Genomic DNA, 16,514 nt, shown 5'->3' with positions numbered 1-16,514 from the left:
TAGCCACTGATGGACCTGTTCTCAATGAACTTGCCTAATTCTTTTTTGAACCCAGTTATACTTTTGGCCTTCACAACATCCCCTGGCAACAGGTTCCATGGGTTGACGTGTATTGTGTGAAGAAGTACTTCCTTTTCTTCGCTTTAAACCTGATGCCTACTAATTTAATTGGGTGACCATTTTTTTGTGTTTTTATGTTGTTTGTGTATTTTTGTGTTCTTTGAAGGGGTAAATAACACTTCCTTATTCATTTTTTCCATCCCATTCATGATTGTATAGACCTCAGTCATATCCCCTTCCCCATCTTGAATCATCTCTTTCCAAGCTGAACAGTCCCAATCTTATTAATCTCTCCTCATATGGAAGCTGTTCCATACCCCTAATCATTTTTGTTGCTGTTCTTTATACCTTTTGCAATTCTAATATATATTTTTTGAGATGGTGCAAGGAGAACGACATGCAGTATTCAAGGTGTGAGCATACCATGGTTTTATATAGTGGTATTATGATATTTTCTGTCATATTGTCTGTCCCTTTTCTAATGGTTCCTCACATTGTTACCTTTTTTTGACTTCTGCTGCACATTGAGCAGATGTTTTCTGAGAACTATCGAAGAAGACTTCAAGATCTCTTTCTTGAGTGCTAAAAACTAATTTAGACTCTGTCGTTTTGTATGTACAGTTGGGATTATGTTTTCCAATGTGCATCACTTTGCATTTATCAGTATCAAATTTTATCTGCCATTTTATTGCCTAGTGACTCAGATTTGTGAGATTCTTTTGTAGTCAGCTTTGGATCTTGAGTAATTTTGTATCATCTGCAGACTTGGCCACCTCACTGTTTACCACTTTTTGCCAGATTGTTTATGAATAGGGTGAACAGCACTGGTCCCAGTATGGACCCTTGTAGGGACCTCGCTATTTACTTCTTTCCACTGTGAAAACTAACCATTTATTCCTACTTTTTTGTTTCTAGTCTTTTAACCAGTTACTGATCCACAAGAGAACCTTCTCTCTTATCCCATGACTGCTTACTTTGCTTAAGAGCCTTTGGTGAGGGACCTTGTCAAAGGCTTTCTGAAATTCCATGTATCAACTGCATCACACTTGTCCACAGATTTGTTGACCCCCTCAAAGAAATTCTAATAGATTGGTGAGACATTTCCCTTTACAAAAACCATGTTGACTTTTCCCCAACAAATCATGTTCCTCTATGTATCTGATAATTCTGTTCTTTATTATAGCGTCAACCAATTTGCCTGGTACTGATGTCAGTCTTACCGGCCTATAATTGCCAGGATTGCCTCTGGAGCCATTTTTTAAAATTGCCATCACATTAGCTCTTCTCCAGTCATCCAGTACAGAAGCTGATTCAAGCGATAGGTTACATAACAGAATTAGTAGTTCTGCAATTTCACATTTGAGTTCCTACAGAACTCTTGCATGAACATCATCTGGTCCTGGTGACTTATTACTGTTTAATTTATCAGTTTGTTCCAAAATCTTCTCTATTAACACCTTAGTCTTGGATAGTTCCTCAGATTTGTCACCTGAAAAAAATGGGTCAGGTTTCGGAATCTGCGTCACATCTTTCACAGTGAAGACCAATGCGAAGAACTTCTTTAGCTTTTCTGCAATGGCCTTGTTTTTCTTGAGTCCAACTTTAGAACCTCAATTGTCTTATGGCCCCACTGACTGGCAGATTTCCTGCTTCTCTTATACTTACAAAAATGAACAGCAAAATTTTTTTATCTTTTACAGTTGCTCTTCAAATTTTTTTTTAGCCTGCCTAATTATACTTTTACACTTGACTTGCCAGAATTTATGCACCTTTCTGTTTTCTTCAATAGGATTTGACTTCCAATTTTAAAAGGATGCCTTTTTTTGTTTCTAACCTCGTCTTTTACTCTGTTGTTTAGCCATGGTGGCCTTTTTTTTTTTTTTTTGGTCCTTTACTGTTTTTCTTCTTATTTTGAGATATAAATTTAGTTTGAGCCTCTATAATGGTGTTTTTAAAACATATCCATGCAGTTTGCAGGCATTTCACTCTATGCCTGTTCCATTTAATTTCCATTTAACTAGCTTCCTTTTTTATTTGTAGTTTCCCCTTCTTGAAGTTAAATGCTACTGTGATGGGTTTCTTTGGTATTTTCCCCACCTTGCAAGGATTATTGATTACTGTTGTTAACTAAAACATCTTTTGCTGAATTTTATCATTTCTTTACTCTTGGTATACAGGTTTCTACTTTCAAGGATTTTATGTCCCATATGAGATTATTTGTGTCCCATCTGCAAGAGACTACATCGCTGCAAAATGCCATAGTAGTTGAACAGGTAACTGTTATGAGACATTTCTCTTCAAATGAGGAAGAAAATCAAATAAGTTCATTCTTAATTCATATATTAGAGCGGGAGCTGGTAGTGTCCCCTTTATTTAGTTTGCCTAACACTTTCCGTTATAAGAGATCCTTATGACCTTTTCTTTGCTTGCCGCAGGCCTTTGATAATTGGGACGGGGCTAACTGAGTGCCTTTTCTCTCTCCCTGGAACTTCTGTTCAATGTTTGCTAAAATATAAACAATTACAAAACGCCATTTCTTCTCTCTTGCTTTTGTTTCTCAGAGTAATTTTGGCAGTATGCAGATAAATAAATAAATATAGTAAAAAGAACCCCTAAATATACAAGCATTTTAAGTCCAATCTGTTACTACTGCTAGAACAACAGCAGCAATGCACACTGTCCTATTGATGGGGTGAGGTGCTGCCAGTGGCTGGGGCCAGATCTATCAGCAGCCAGGGCCGGAGCTGTCCCTGAACTCACAGTGGCTGAGACTGGAGCTGTTCCCCCCCCTACTCCCTCCAGTGGCTGCAGCTGTCCCCACCCCACAGCTTGGGCCGCAGCTGTCAGCAGTTGGGGCGGGGCCAGAGCTGGAGCTATCAGCCGCTAGGGTTGGAACTGTCCCCATTCCCCCAATGGCTACCACTGAGCTGTCCACACCAGTGGCTGAGGCTGTCACCCTCCTGTGGCCAGGGCCAGATCTGTGAGCAGCTGAGGCTGGAACTGTCCCCCTACCCCCAGCGACTGGAGCTGGGGTGGAAGCTGTTTCCCTCCCCCACCCAGCAGTGGCAGGAGCTGTCAGTCCCTCTCTGGTGGGGCTCAGGCTGTCATTCCCCCATCTGCAGTCAGCTCTTTCCCTCGGTTATTTTTAGTGAAAGTTTTGGACAGGTCACGGCCTTCCATGAATTTTTGTTTCTTGCCCATGACCTGTCCATGACTTTTACGAAAATAACTGTGACAAAATATTAACCGTACTAATGATGCATGATTTGGGGGGGGGAGGGGGGTTGGGGAGGGCTCAGCTTGTACTTGTACATAGTAGAATTTGTTTGTAGCTTTTTCCTCTAAAGCAAAACCAAACATAGGAAATTAAAATAACATTTTAGATTGCAGAATGAAGCACTCCAAAATTTGGAAATTCCAGGTTTGCAGTTGCCTACAATTAACCTTAATTCTTTGTCTTGACACCCTGCCCCACTCTGCAGGGCACATGCACTATGATACAGTCTTAAATTATGTGATTATATACTATTTTTTTGCATAGGACCCCTGCCTCATTCAGTACACAGGATGGACATGTGGTGGAGCCAACTTAAGGTTTCTTGTGTAACCTTCAGTCTGGAATTTCCTAATTTTTGAATACTTCAACTTTGCTGCCTAAATAATGTTCTTCTAACATAGTTTTGTTGTTGTATGTTATGTATATAATATTGTTTTAGGGGTTTGGTTTTTCTGGTCAGCCATTTAGGTAAAATTTCCAGTGCAATATGGTGAAGTAGCAGTGACACCATGGTAGAGGCCGTGCCAGATTCTTCATTTTAGTGGGGCTGATACAGTTATCTATAAACTGTGTTTTGGAGCGAGAGAATTAATGAAAAATGATTGTCGTTTGTGAACTTATTTGATTTTTCTTTTCCTTCAAAATATTGTAGAAAATTCAGTTTGAGCTTAGAGTTTTATTTCAAAAAACATTACATGCAACATTGTTTTTGGACCCCTTGTAAATTATAATAAAACCATATGAGATATGAAACTTATGTATGTAATTCTTTAGTATATATAGTTTAGAGAAAACTTCGTTAGAAGTTGCAGCATGTTTTATGATCCCCTTTAATGGTTTTAAAAATTAACATTTTGGACACTGATAAGACGTGTTAATAATGTCACAACCAAAAGAGTTCTGATAATACAAGTTATAATAAAATCTCTTCCTGCTGCAGTCATCAATCCAAAGGCAGGACGCTTAAGTTGACAGTGTATTAGATGTACATGTTACCACAATAACTGAGGGCTTCAGAAGATGTAAATATAATATACTTTAACCTATCTGGCTCTTTGTCCTGCTGGACTGACTACACAACACACAGAGATTTCTGAGCCTGCTGCTGCCTTGTACTTCCATATATTTTTAAGGATAGAAGGGACCATTAGGTCATCTGTTAAGTGTAGAGGGCTGAAATGCCATTGCCTCAGTAATGCTGTTCAGGCTGCTCAGTGCTTCCGTCCTTGGAGCTCCAGTGTTATCAGTATTAGCAGATACTGCAGCCTGCTAACTCAGCAGACCTCAGTGTTACTCATAAAGACCACAGGCTCAGTTCGGTAACAACGGCACTCGGCCAGGTTTATTGCCCTCAAGGTACAGTCCTAGTGCAAACAATTGGGATAAACAATTTACATACTATCTTTCATGTTTCATGATATCTGTTTGTTACTTCTCCTTGTTCCTGATATCTTGGACAAAACATCTTTGACAAAACCTCTTTATTATTTTGTCAAACCATCTGATCTTGTACTAGTTTGGGATATATCTGTAATAGCTGGAATATATTTATCTAACTATCTAGTACCTAGCAACAATGTTGCCAAGTTCATGTACCAGACAGTGAACTTGTGAGCATCTGCTTTAATACATGGCCTGACTTTGGTTTCACAGCCTCTGGGTCAGGTCTCAGATCTTGCACCAGGCTTAGTGCTCCAGGCTCTCTCTCCTACTACATCATCTAGTCCAGGGGTGGGCAAACTTTTTGGCCTGAGGGCCACATTGGGGTTGCAAAACTGTATGGAGGGCCAGGTAGGGAAGGCTGTGCCTCCCCAAACAGCCTGGTCCTCACCCGGTATCTGCCCCCTCCCACTTCCCACCCCCTGACTGCCCCCCTCAGAACCTCCAACCCATCCAACCCCCCCTGCTCCTTGTCCCCTAACTGCCCCCTCCCTGGCCCCTCCACCCCTAACTGCCCCCTGGGACCCCACCCCCTATCCAACCCCCCGTTCCCAGTCCCCCAACCCCTATCTATACCCCGCCCCCTGACAAGCCCCCTGGGACCCCATGCCTATTCAACCCCCCCTTGTTCCCCATCCCCTGCCCCCTATCCACACCCTTGCCCCATGGGACCCCATGCCTATCCAACCTTTCCTGTTCCCCATCCCCTGACTGCCCTCCCCCCGCAAAACCTCTGCCCCATCCAACCGGCCCCTGACTGCCTCCCAGGGATCCCTTGCCCCTTATCCAACCCCCTGGCCCCGACCCCTTTACCATGCCGCTCAGAGCAGCATGTCTGGCAGCCATGCCGCCTGGCTGGAGCTAGACATACTGGCACCAGGAGCTCACAGCCCCCCTGCCCAGAGTGGTGCCCGCGTGGCTGCAGGGGAGGGAGGATAGTGGGAGAGAGGCCAGGGCTAGCCTCCCCAGCCGGGAGCTCAAGTGCCGGAGAGGATGATCCTGTGGGCCGGATGTGGCCTGCGGGCCGTAGTTTGCCCACCTCTGATCTAGTCTGATCTATATAATACAGGCCATGGAATTTCACTCATTAACTTGAGCCCACTAACTTTTGTATGGTCCTTGTTCTTTAGCTGAAGGAGTAGGGACTTATGCATTTAGATCTTATGTTCCTTTGTTCAGTCCCCATAGAAGCAGCTACTAGGGGTGTCATGACAAGTCAGGGCCCAGGTGAGGATTTGAACTGATGTGGGGGAGTGTGTAAACATAATCTGATTGTCATTCGTTTATGGCTGTGCCTGCAAAGTGTGGTTAGATGTTTGGCTAGGTGTGTGTATTCCCTCTGTGTGCTGCCCCAGCCCTGCACAGACAGCTGGCACGGCAGACCTTGAGCAAACCACCCAGTGACCACAAGATCTGTTAAGGGACAAAGGCACCCAGCCAGGTTAATCGTCGACAAAGCATGATACTAGTATCCCACAGACTCTACTGGACCATTAATACATATATGCCCGTAACAATGGACCAGCTCAGTGAAGGGCTAGACAAAGATACCGCCTCTGAGGTACATCTTTATACCCCGATACAAACAAATTAGTGCTGCCCCTCTGACATAGTTAGTTACTGCCCTGTGGCATTGCTAGTTATCATCGATCACATTGTACACGTTGATTTGAGCAGGAGGTTGGACTAGATGACCTCCTGAGGCCCTTCCAACCCTGATATTCTATGATTTGATCAAAACATCTCTATTACATACTGTCATCCTGACCTTATCTTTTAAGAGGTGTCAGTGTGTTCCTGTTATCCTTGGGGAATGTTTCTATACCATCCTTGATATCGGGATGTTCTGGTGCCACATGATATCGGGATGTGTTTGCGTGAGCATTCAGTCACTAGTGCTTCTTAGGAATGTGTATTTCTGCAGTCAGTCCTGTTCTTGCCAGATTCTGTGAGCAGCTCCTGCCTCATACCAGGCCTCTGATACAACGGCTTATGTCTCAGGCTCTCTTTTTTCTTATCTTAACAAAAATTTTTAGGTTTCTTTTCAGTGTAACATTAACTCTGACTTTCCTGGGTTTATAATGCGTGGTTCAGCAATAATTCCATCATCCTTGTAATGACTTTTACTCTAAAACTATTGGTACATACTCTCAGCTTTAATCCATTTCAACATAGTCTTTTTTCTGGGAATTTCCTGTATTAGTACTATTATTATGAAAACGTTTACACATGAACACAAAACAAAAAATAGAAAATTCTACCATGTCACATCTAATTATTGTAAAATACATCATATTAGCCTTAAATCAATTTCTTTAATAAAAAATAGCTGTTAAAAGGAGCTTCACTGGTATGCCATAGTAGTCAGCGTGCACCAGTTATGCTAGATTTATGGCTACTTTGAATCACCAGAGTAGGTAAAGCATCTGAAGCATATTGATGAATCTGACCTTTAATTTGCATTGACTTATTGAGACTGTTGCTATCTGAAGAGGGGAGCAGGGGAGCCTGATTGCTGAGTCCTGATGTCTGTGAAATGCAGTGAAACTGAGCGCAGTGCCGCTGGGAACCTGTCAAGCACTGATACCCAACTACCTTGCCGCTGTGGATTCTTCATATAAAATACAGTTAAGCTAGGTAATCTACCAATGAGAACTCTTGACATATGTCTAATCTCCCTCATATTACTGAGTCAATATGAAAAAAATTGTTCATGCAAATTAGCTGCGATATCACAGTTAGACCTGCGTGAAGAATGGATTTTTATTTTTTTTATTCACTGACAATTCTAAAAAAGTATGTAAAAGTTCAGTTCAAGTGCAATGTTTCATGTAGATTTTGAGCATTTTTTGTTTTGAAATTCCTTCAGTTTATTTATTTTAAAAACAATCCAAATGTCATTTTGAACTAAAAATGTTTCATTTAGAAAATGTCAAAACAAAATGCTGACTTTTTCAGCATTTGTTTTTTTTGCACAAACAATTCAGCAAAACTTTCATGAAATGTTTGTGTCACAAAATCTGCCTTTTGTTGGTGAAAAAAGTTTCAGCCAAAAAATTTCTCTCCGCTCTAGTCACAGTGGCCTCACTTAGGGGTTATCTGAGCTGTTGATCTGAATCTGTCTGCATCGTATATAATCATAACATTGAGATATAACAGCTGTTAATAACTTAGCCATCAAGACTTAATTAAGTTTCAGATATAGTCTATGCATAACATTTTAATTAACTTTCATTGTGGAAATTTTGAAGTGTTTTTTATTCTATTGTTAAGAAAATTTGGAATAAAGACTAAAATTTAACATCTGTGTCAAAGGGGACCAAATTTTACATTCATTTTAATTTATAAACTAAAGGATTTACCTGTAAATTCTCAGCTATTCCATTCAAATTCAGAATAAATGCTGTAAGTTTCATAGATTCCAAGCCAGAAGGGACCAAACATCCAATCTTGATATAAAAATGACACCCCTTGGTATGTTTTTCCAATAGTTAATGACTGTGACTGTTAAACATTTATGCCTTATTTTATTTATTTATTTTATCTTATTTATGCCTTAGTTTAATTTTTTGTCTAGCGTTAACTTCTAGACATTGGATTGTGTTACACCTATCCCCATCTAGGTACTTATTGATTGCAATCAATTCATCCCTTAACCTTTTTAAACTAAATAGACTCAAAGAGCTCAGTCTATCACAATAAGACATGTTGTCTAATCCTTTTATTATTCCAGAGACTATTACCTGATTTCACTCCAATTTTTCAGCATCCTTCCTGAATTGTGGATGCCAGAACTCGACACAATATTCCAGCAGCAATCACACCAATGACAAATACAGAGGTAAAATAACCTCTCTATTTCTATTCGAGATTCCCCTGTTTATGTGCATCTAATGAACACATTAACCCTTTTGGGCTACAGAGTCATACTGGGAACTCATGGTCAGTTGATTATTCACCATGACCCCTCAATCTTTTTCAGAGTCACTGTTTCCCAGAGTAGAGTCCCACATCATGTAATGGCCTACATTCTTCATTCCTTGATGTATACAGTTATAGGTGTATTAAAATACATATTTGCTTGAGTCCAGTTTACCAACCAATTGAGATTGCTCTGTATTACTGGTCCTCTTCATTATTTACCACTTCCCCAATTTTTGTCATCTGCAAACTTTATAATTGATTATTTTGTTTTTTCTTTTAGGTCATTAATAAAAATGTTTAAATAGCATAGGGTCAAAAACAGATCCTTCCAGGACCCCACTAGGAGCACACCCACTCAATGATGATTCCCCATTTACAGTACACTTTGAGACCTATCATTTAACCAGCTTTTAATCTATTCACTGTGATATTAATTTTATATCATTCTAGCATTTTTAATCAAAATGTCATGCAGTACCAAATCAAATACCTTAGAGAAGACTGAGTATATTACATCAACACAATTACCTTTATCAATTAAACTTGTCATCTCATTTTAAAAAAAAAATAATACCAAATTAGTTTCACGGTGTCTGTTTTCCATATACCCATGTTCATTGGCATTATGTTACCTTCCTTTAATTCTTTATTCATCAAATCTCCTATCAGCTGCTCCAGGTTTAATACTGGATACTATATTTTATGCAAAGCAAAGGTTTAATCCTTCTATGCAAAATAGAACTCAGCTTTAGCTACAAGGTTGCAACTAGTGCTTCCAAAATGTAGCCTCATAAGACAACCAGATTTTCTGTTCTTTTTTGCAATACTTCTTTATGTAGAATCTTATCCTGGAGGTCTGTCTGGATACCACTTCCAGAGGCAAATCTCATTGAAGCTGCTTTTAGTGAGATGAAGTTAATAGAATTCCTTTAAAGAGTTAAAAAGAAATGATCAGCTCTCAGCAAGGCAATATCCTCACACATCCTGGGAATTACTGGGAAGCTTAAAGCTACAGCACCACAATTTGGAATTTTCAGGCTTGGTAAACTCTTCAGTTCTTTACCTAATTTTGTTCCAATGGGGACCCAGAACCTCAGTCAGGCTTTTCCACTGTATCTTGCTAATCCAGGAGTCCATTCAACAAGAGTTAAACCCTTTTTCTGTTTCGGTGACAGTTACCCAACCAAGAAATGGGCTCTAAAAAAGAAGAGGGATGATTCATGGAGTTTCAGAAAGCCCCTTTTATAAACTCCTTTAAAATCTGTAATCTGTTCCTGTAATCTGTAATCTGCAGAAACTTCTATTTGGAGAGTATATATTATAGTCACCACTGATAGAGGCTTTTATTTCCAGATTCCTTGTGATTGCCAAGCAAGTCAGAGTTTTCTTCCTATTTCTGGATCTCGACTTTAAATTTGTCAGTAAGGCACACTCATAGAATCATAGAATATTAGGGTTGGAAGGGACCTCAGGAGTCCAACCCCCTGCTCAAAGCAGGAACAATCCCCAACTAAATCATCCCAGCCAGGGCTTTGTCCAGCCTGAGCTTAAAAACCTCAAAGGAAGGAGATTCCACCACCTCCCTAGGTAACCCATTCCAGTGCTTCACCGCCCTCCTAGTGAAAAAGATTTTCCTAATATCCAAGCTAAAGCTCCCCCTCTGTAACTTGAGACCATTACTCCTTGTTCTGTCATCTGCTACCACTGAGAACAGTCTAGATCCATTCTCTTTGGAACCCCCTTTCAGGTAGTTGAAAGCAGCTATCAAATCCCCCATCATTTTTCTCTTCTGCAAACTAAACAATCCCAGTTCCCTCTGCCTCTCCTCATAAGTAATGAGTTCCAGTCCCCTAATCATTTTTGATGCCCTCCGCTGGACTCTTTCCAATTTTTCCACATCCTTCTTGTAGTGTGGGGCCCAAAACTGGACACAGTACTCCAGATGAGGCCTCACCAATGTCGAATAGAGGGGAACGATCACGTCCCTCGATCTGCTGGCAATGCCCCTACTTATACAGCCCAAAATGCCGTTAGCCTTCTTGGCAACAAGGGCACACTGTTGACTCATATCCAGCTTCTCGTCCACTGTAACCCCTAGGTCCTTTTCTGCAGAACTGCTGCCTAGCCTTTTGGTCCCTAGTCTGTAGCGGTGCATGGGATTCTTCCGTCCTAAGTGCAGGACTCTGCACTTGTCCTTGTTGAACCTCATCAGATTTCTTTTGGCCCAATCCTCTAATTTGTCTAGGGTCCTCTCTATCCTATCCCTACCCTCCAGCATATCTACCTCTCCTCCCAGTTTAGTGTCATCTGCAAACTTGCTGAGGGTGCAGTCCACGCCATCCTTCAGATCATTAATGAAGATATTGAACAAAACCGGCCCCAGGACTGACCCTTGAGGCTTGATACCAGCTGCCAACTAGACATGGAGCCATTAATCACTACCCGTTGAGCCCAATGATCTAGCCAGTTTTCTATCCACCTTGTAGTCCATTCATCCAGCCCATACTTCTTTCATTTGCTAGCAAGAATACTGTGGGAGACTGGGTCAAAAGCTTTGCTAAAGTCAAGGAACAACATGTCCACTGCTTTCCCCTCATCCACAGAGCCAGTTATCTCGTCATAGAAGGCAATTAGATGAGTGAGGCATGACTTGCCCTTGGTGAATCCATGCTGACTGTTTCTGATCACTTTCCTCTCCTCTAAGTGCTTCAAAATTGATTCCTTGAGGACCTGCTTCATGATTTTTCCAGGGACTGAGATGAGGCTGACTGGCCTTTAGTTCTCCAGATCCTCCTCCTCCCCTTTTTAAAGATGGGCACTACATTAGCCTTTTCCAGTCGTCCGGGACCTCCCCTGATCACCATGAGTTTTCAAAGATAATGGCCAATGGCTCTGCAATCACATCTGCCAACTCCTTTAGCACCCTCAGGTGCAGCGCATCCAGCTCCATGGACTTGTGCTCGTCCAGCTTTTCTAAATAGTCCTGAACCTCTTCTTTCTCCACAGAGGGCTGGTCACCTCCTCCCCATGCTGTGCTGCCCAGTGCAGTAGTCTGGGAGCTGACCTTGTTCGTGAAGACGGAGGCAAAAGAAGCATTATATACATTACCTTTTTCCACATCCTCTGTCACTATGTTGCCTCCCTCGTTCAGTCAGGGGCCCACACTTTTTCCTTGACTTTCTTCTTGTTTCTAATATATCTGAAGAAACCCTTCTTGTTACTCTTTACATCTCTTGCTAGCAGCAACTCCAAGTCCATCTCCACATGCGGCCCGCAGGACCATCCTGCCCATTCCTTGAGCTCCCGGCCAGGCAGGCTAGCCCCCAGCCCCTCTCCCACCGTCCCCTCTCCCCTGCAGTCACGTTGCCGCACGGGCACCACTCTGGGCGGCGGGGCTGGGAGCTCCTGTCGAGCAGAGTGACAGCATGTCTGGCTCTGGGTGGGCAGCATGGCTGTCAGAAATGCCGCTCTGAGTGGCATGGTAAGGGGTCTGGGGGGTTGGATAAGGGGCAGAGGGTCCTGGGGGCCAGGCAGAGGGCGGTTGGATGGGTCGGAGGTTCTGCGGGGGTGTGTGGTCAGGGGATGGGGAACAAGGGGCTTGGATAGGCGTGGGGTCCCGGGGGGCTTGTCAGGGGATGGGAGTGTGGATAGGGGTTGGGGGACTGGGAACAGGGGGGTTGGATGGGGTGGAGTCCTGAGGGGCAGTTAGGGGCGGGGGGTCCTGGGAGGGGGCGGTCAGGGGACAAGGAGCAGGGGGGGTTGGATGGGTCGGGGTTTCTGAGGGGGGCAGTCAGGGAGTGGGAAGTGGGAGGGGGCAGATAGGGGGTGGGGGCCAGGCTGTTTGGGGACGCACCCTCGGGCCAAAACGTTTCCCCACCCCTGGCGTAGTTCATGGTGATGTAGTCTTTTCAGAACTATGTTAACGCAAACTAGGCACCTTTTAGTTGGCAGTAGCAGTGTCCACATGGGGTAGTTACAGCACAGCACTTTTGTGCATGCTGCATTTCACACCCCTGTAGTCCAGACTGATGTAGTGTAGATATAGCCTTTCTCTGCTTCATTTATCAACATGCTTATACAGCCGTACATCCTGTGCTTCTATCCAACACTATTCCAAGTAATGACCCTAGGTCTTTCTTCTGCACTAGGAGCAAGACTGAGGCAGGCATGCAAGTACACAATGTACCTGGGTGCCCATTTAGCAAGTTTCATCATTCAACATCTTAGTGCTTCATATCCAGTAGTCTGTCCAGTAGCCTGTTGTTGAACAACAAGGCTTCAACATCAACCAGAAGCTCCTTCCTAGTACATTTCTAAGAGCTGCTTCGTCTTCAAATATCTTCGTTTCCACCCCCAAAGTTGAAAATTTTAGCTCAGAGTAAGTTAAATTTCATGTTTAAATAGATTGGAGGTTGCTGCTCCGTTTGTAGGGGCCTGGTGGGGACTCTGAGGGGGGATAGCACTAATGGGAAGCAGTGTCACATAATTCCAAGGTCTTTGCAACATGCACTAAATCTAATGCGCCATATTAGCCATGGCTGCTTAGTTAGACTTCTTTTGTTCTGTTCTAACCTGTCAGTTTTAAGTTTCAAAACCAGTTGGATTCTGGGTCATATGCCAGTCAGGGTTGTTCAGTCAGGGCTGCTTATGTAGAGGGCAATGCAAGTTTACTGGGTTAACTGCTGAGAACTGGAAGGAGAAGAATGGAAATTCAATCAGAAAATATTTGAGCAAATACAGATGGTATCTGCCCCAGAGAATGGGGTGGAGGGGCTATTTGTATCCCATTCCAAAAGACTTTAGTCTCTGTTCTTCTCTGAGTGATGATCCCTATTGTATTTCACTGTGGGTTATGCATGCGCACCATGTGTCTGGACCCAGAGAATTTGAAAGCACAGTCAGGTCGATGCATGGGTCCTGGCTTACCTCATGTCTGCATCTGAGGGTTAAAGGGCTGGGCAGATTGATCGCCTCTCCACTTCCTTCTCACTGCCGCACCTCACAGGACATTTTTACTCTCCTGAATCTGGAATCCCCTCCTCCATTGGTTGCCTTAGTCTCCAGGGAGATATCACCACCTCCGAGGGACTCAACCACTGGAAGGAGTTTATCACCTGTCCCATTCATGGAATACATTTCCCCTCCAATGGCACTGAAGGTAGTGCTATTGGAACTGGAATCAGCCTTCTCTTCATTGGGAGATTCTGAACCACCCAATGAACCTTTCCCCCTGTCCAAGTGTCCTCCACTGCCCAAAAGACCTGCACTGGTTTGTGACCAACCTCTGCCTCATCTAACTCAGCCACTGGTATCCCATGCCATGGGAGCCCCTGTGACGACTTATTGACCCCTCCTACTCATTGTACTGGGGGCCTTGGGACCAGTAACCCCCTGCAGTCTTGATCAAATCTGCCAGGGAGTCACCCCTTGCTTTCCCTCTAAGGGGATCCTCAGATCTGCCCCTGGATTCGGTGGAGGAGGAGGAGGAACATTGCACTCTGGATCAGACAGTTCAGCTGGAACCAGAAAGATTGCCATCTTCATCCCTGGATGAAGAGGTAACTCCTACATCTCCTCCCCACTCCAAAAAGACTTCAGGCAGTTCCAGAGCCTTCTCCCCAGAGTTGCTGGAGAGCTTCAGATTCCTCTTGAGGAGATCCAGGACTCTCAGCACAAAATCTTAGTCATTCTCCACTCATCCAGACCCAACAAAATAGCTCTCTCCATTAATGAAGCCATATTGGGGGCAGCTAGGACAGTTTGGCACACACTTGTCCCCTGTGCTCCTACCCCCAAAAGGGCAGAGAAGCGTTGTTATGTGCCAACCAAAGGAGGGGAATGTTTGCTTTCTCATCCTGCTCCCAACTCACCGGCAGTCCATGACGCTTCTAAAAGGGCTAGACAGCAACATCCCCAGTCTACTCCTGCTGACAAAGAGGGCAAACGCCTGGATCTGCTAGTGAGAAAGTTAGGCTCATCATCCAGCCTCCAGTTCAGGATAGCCAATTATCAGGTGCTAATTGCTAAGTACGATTTCCTGAATTAGACCAAATTTGTGGAGTTTACTGACAGCTTTCCACAGCAGGACAGAGCTCTGATAGATGTAGGCAAACTGAAAGCCAGGACTGCACTCCAATCTGCAGTCGATGCTGCTGATACCTCCTCTAGAGCTATGGCTACTGCCATTGTCATGCTCAGGTAGTCATGGCTTCATGTGTCAGGATTCCCAAGGAGGGGCCAGAATGACCTCCTCTTTGATGAATTGCAGCTCCCAGGGCAACGCTCTGCTTTTTATTTGGTCGGAGTTCTGTTCAAAATATGCTCAGCAGTGCAGAGCATGGGTCATCCTGATCGCACCATACTGGCCTAGACAGTTCTGGTTTCCAAACTTCCTATGCATGGCATCCCAACCACCAATCATCCTCCCAACATTTCTTCATTTGGAAAGCTCCTGACCCAGTGGAACAGCAAGAATCAAATCCACTCCAGTGGGTCCACATCCACTCCGCCTCAGGGCATGGTACGTAAGAACGGTCATACTGGGTCAGACCAAAGGTCCATTTAGCCCATTATCCTGTCTTCAGACAGTGGCCAATGCCGGGTGCTTCAGAGGGAATAAACAGAACAGTTAATCATCAAGTGATCCATCTCCTGTTGCCCATTCCCAGCTTCTGGCAAACAGAGGCTAGGGACACCATCCCTGCCCATCCCGGCTATAGCTATTGATGGACCTATCCTCCATGAACCTATCTAGTTCTTTTTTGAACCCTGTTATAGTCTTGGCCTTCATAACTTCCTCTGGAAATGAGTTTCACAGGTTGACTGTGAGTTGTATGAAGAAATTCTTCCTTTTGTTTGTTTTAAACCTCCTGCCTATTAATTTAATTTGGTGACCCCTAATTCTTGTGTTATGAGAAGGAGTAAATAACACTTTCTTATTTACTTTCTCCATACCAGTCACGATTTTATAAACCTTTATCATATCCCCTCCCCCCCTTAGTCATCTCTTTTCCAAGCTGAAAAGTCCCAGTCTTATTAATCTCTCCTCATACGGACACTGTTCCATACCCCTAATCATTTTTGTTGTCTTTCTGTATGTACCTTTTTCAATTCCAATATCTTTATTTATTTATTTATTTTGAGATGGAGTGACCAGAGCTGCATGCAGTATTCATGATGTGGGCATACCATGGATTTATATAGAGGCAATATGATATTTTCTGTCTTCTTATCTATCCCTTTCCTAATGATTCCCAACAAATAACAAATACAAATGGTATTTGAATGGGTATCATCCTTAGAACGTTCATGCTCCACAGCCATACAAGTCATCCTCTTTTATAGTAGAAAGGACTCTAGAAAATGTTACCTAGCTAAATAGAAGCACTTTTCTTCTTTGGCACATCAAAGAGGCATTCTCCCAGAAACTACAGATATTCCTCTCATCTTGGACTATATCTAATACATCAGGTTTGTACATCAGCTCCTTGAGAGTCCACTTGGTCGCGAGCACTGCATACCATCCACCTCAGGGCTACTTGGTCTTCACACATCCATTGACCAGTAGATTCTGGAAAAGCCTACTAAGAACCTTCCCATCTATTCTGAAGCCTACTCCCCTGTGGAACGTAAACCTTGTTCTCTCAGTACTCAGAAGCCTTTTTACACACACACACACACACACACACACACACAGCTCTCTCCCCCTCCCGCCCCACTTTTGCTTCTTGCTCCATGTCTCTCCTTTTAATGAAGGTCACTTTCATTGTAGCAGTCACCTCAGCTAGAAGAGCTGGCAAACTTGGAGTGATGG

At 43.4% G+C, this 16,514-nt stretch overlaps 1 protein-coding gene across 6 annotated transcripts in view; it reads left to right on the top strand.

Moving 5' to 3' along the window:
- The window catches only part of TERT (telomerase reverse transcriptase), a 130,940-nt gene that overhangs the window by 19,590 nt on the left and 94,836 nt on the right, over positions 1-16,514 (top strand). For all 6 annotated transcript variants that reach the window (XM_073332439.2, XM_073332441.2, XM_073332442.2 and 3 more), the window contains exon 7: positions 2,238-2,333. In XM_073332439.2, coding sequence (XP_073188540.1) covers positions 2,238-2,333 — 96 coding nt within the window. The remainder of the gene's footprint in view (positions 1-2,237; positions 2,334-16,514) is intronic.

Source organism: Lepidochelys kempii, chromosome 2 (genome assembly GCF_965140285.1).
Source record: "Lepidochelys kempii isolate rLepKem1 chromosome 2, rLepKem1.hap1, whole genome shotgun sequence".
Lineage (NCBI taxonomy): Eukaryota > Metazoa > Chordata > Testudines > Cheloniidae > Lepidochelys > Lepidochelys kempii.
The sequence above is the reverse complement of the archived record's forward strand: the minus strand, read 5'-3'. Positions and strand labels throughout refer to the sequence as shown.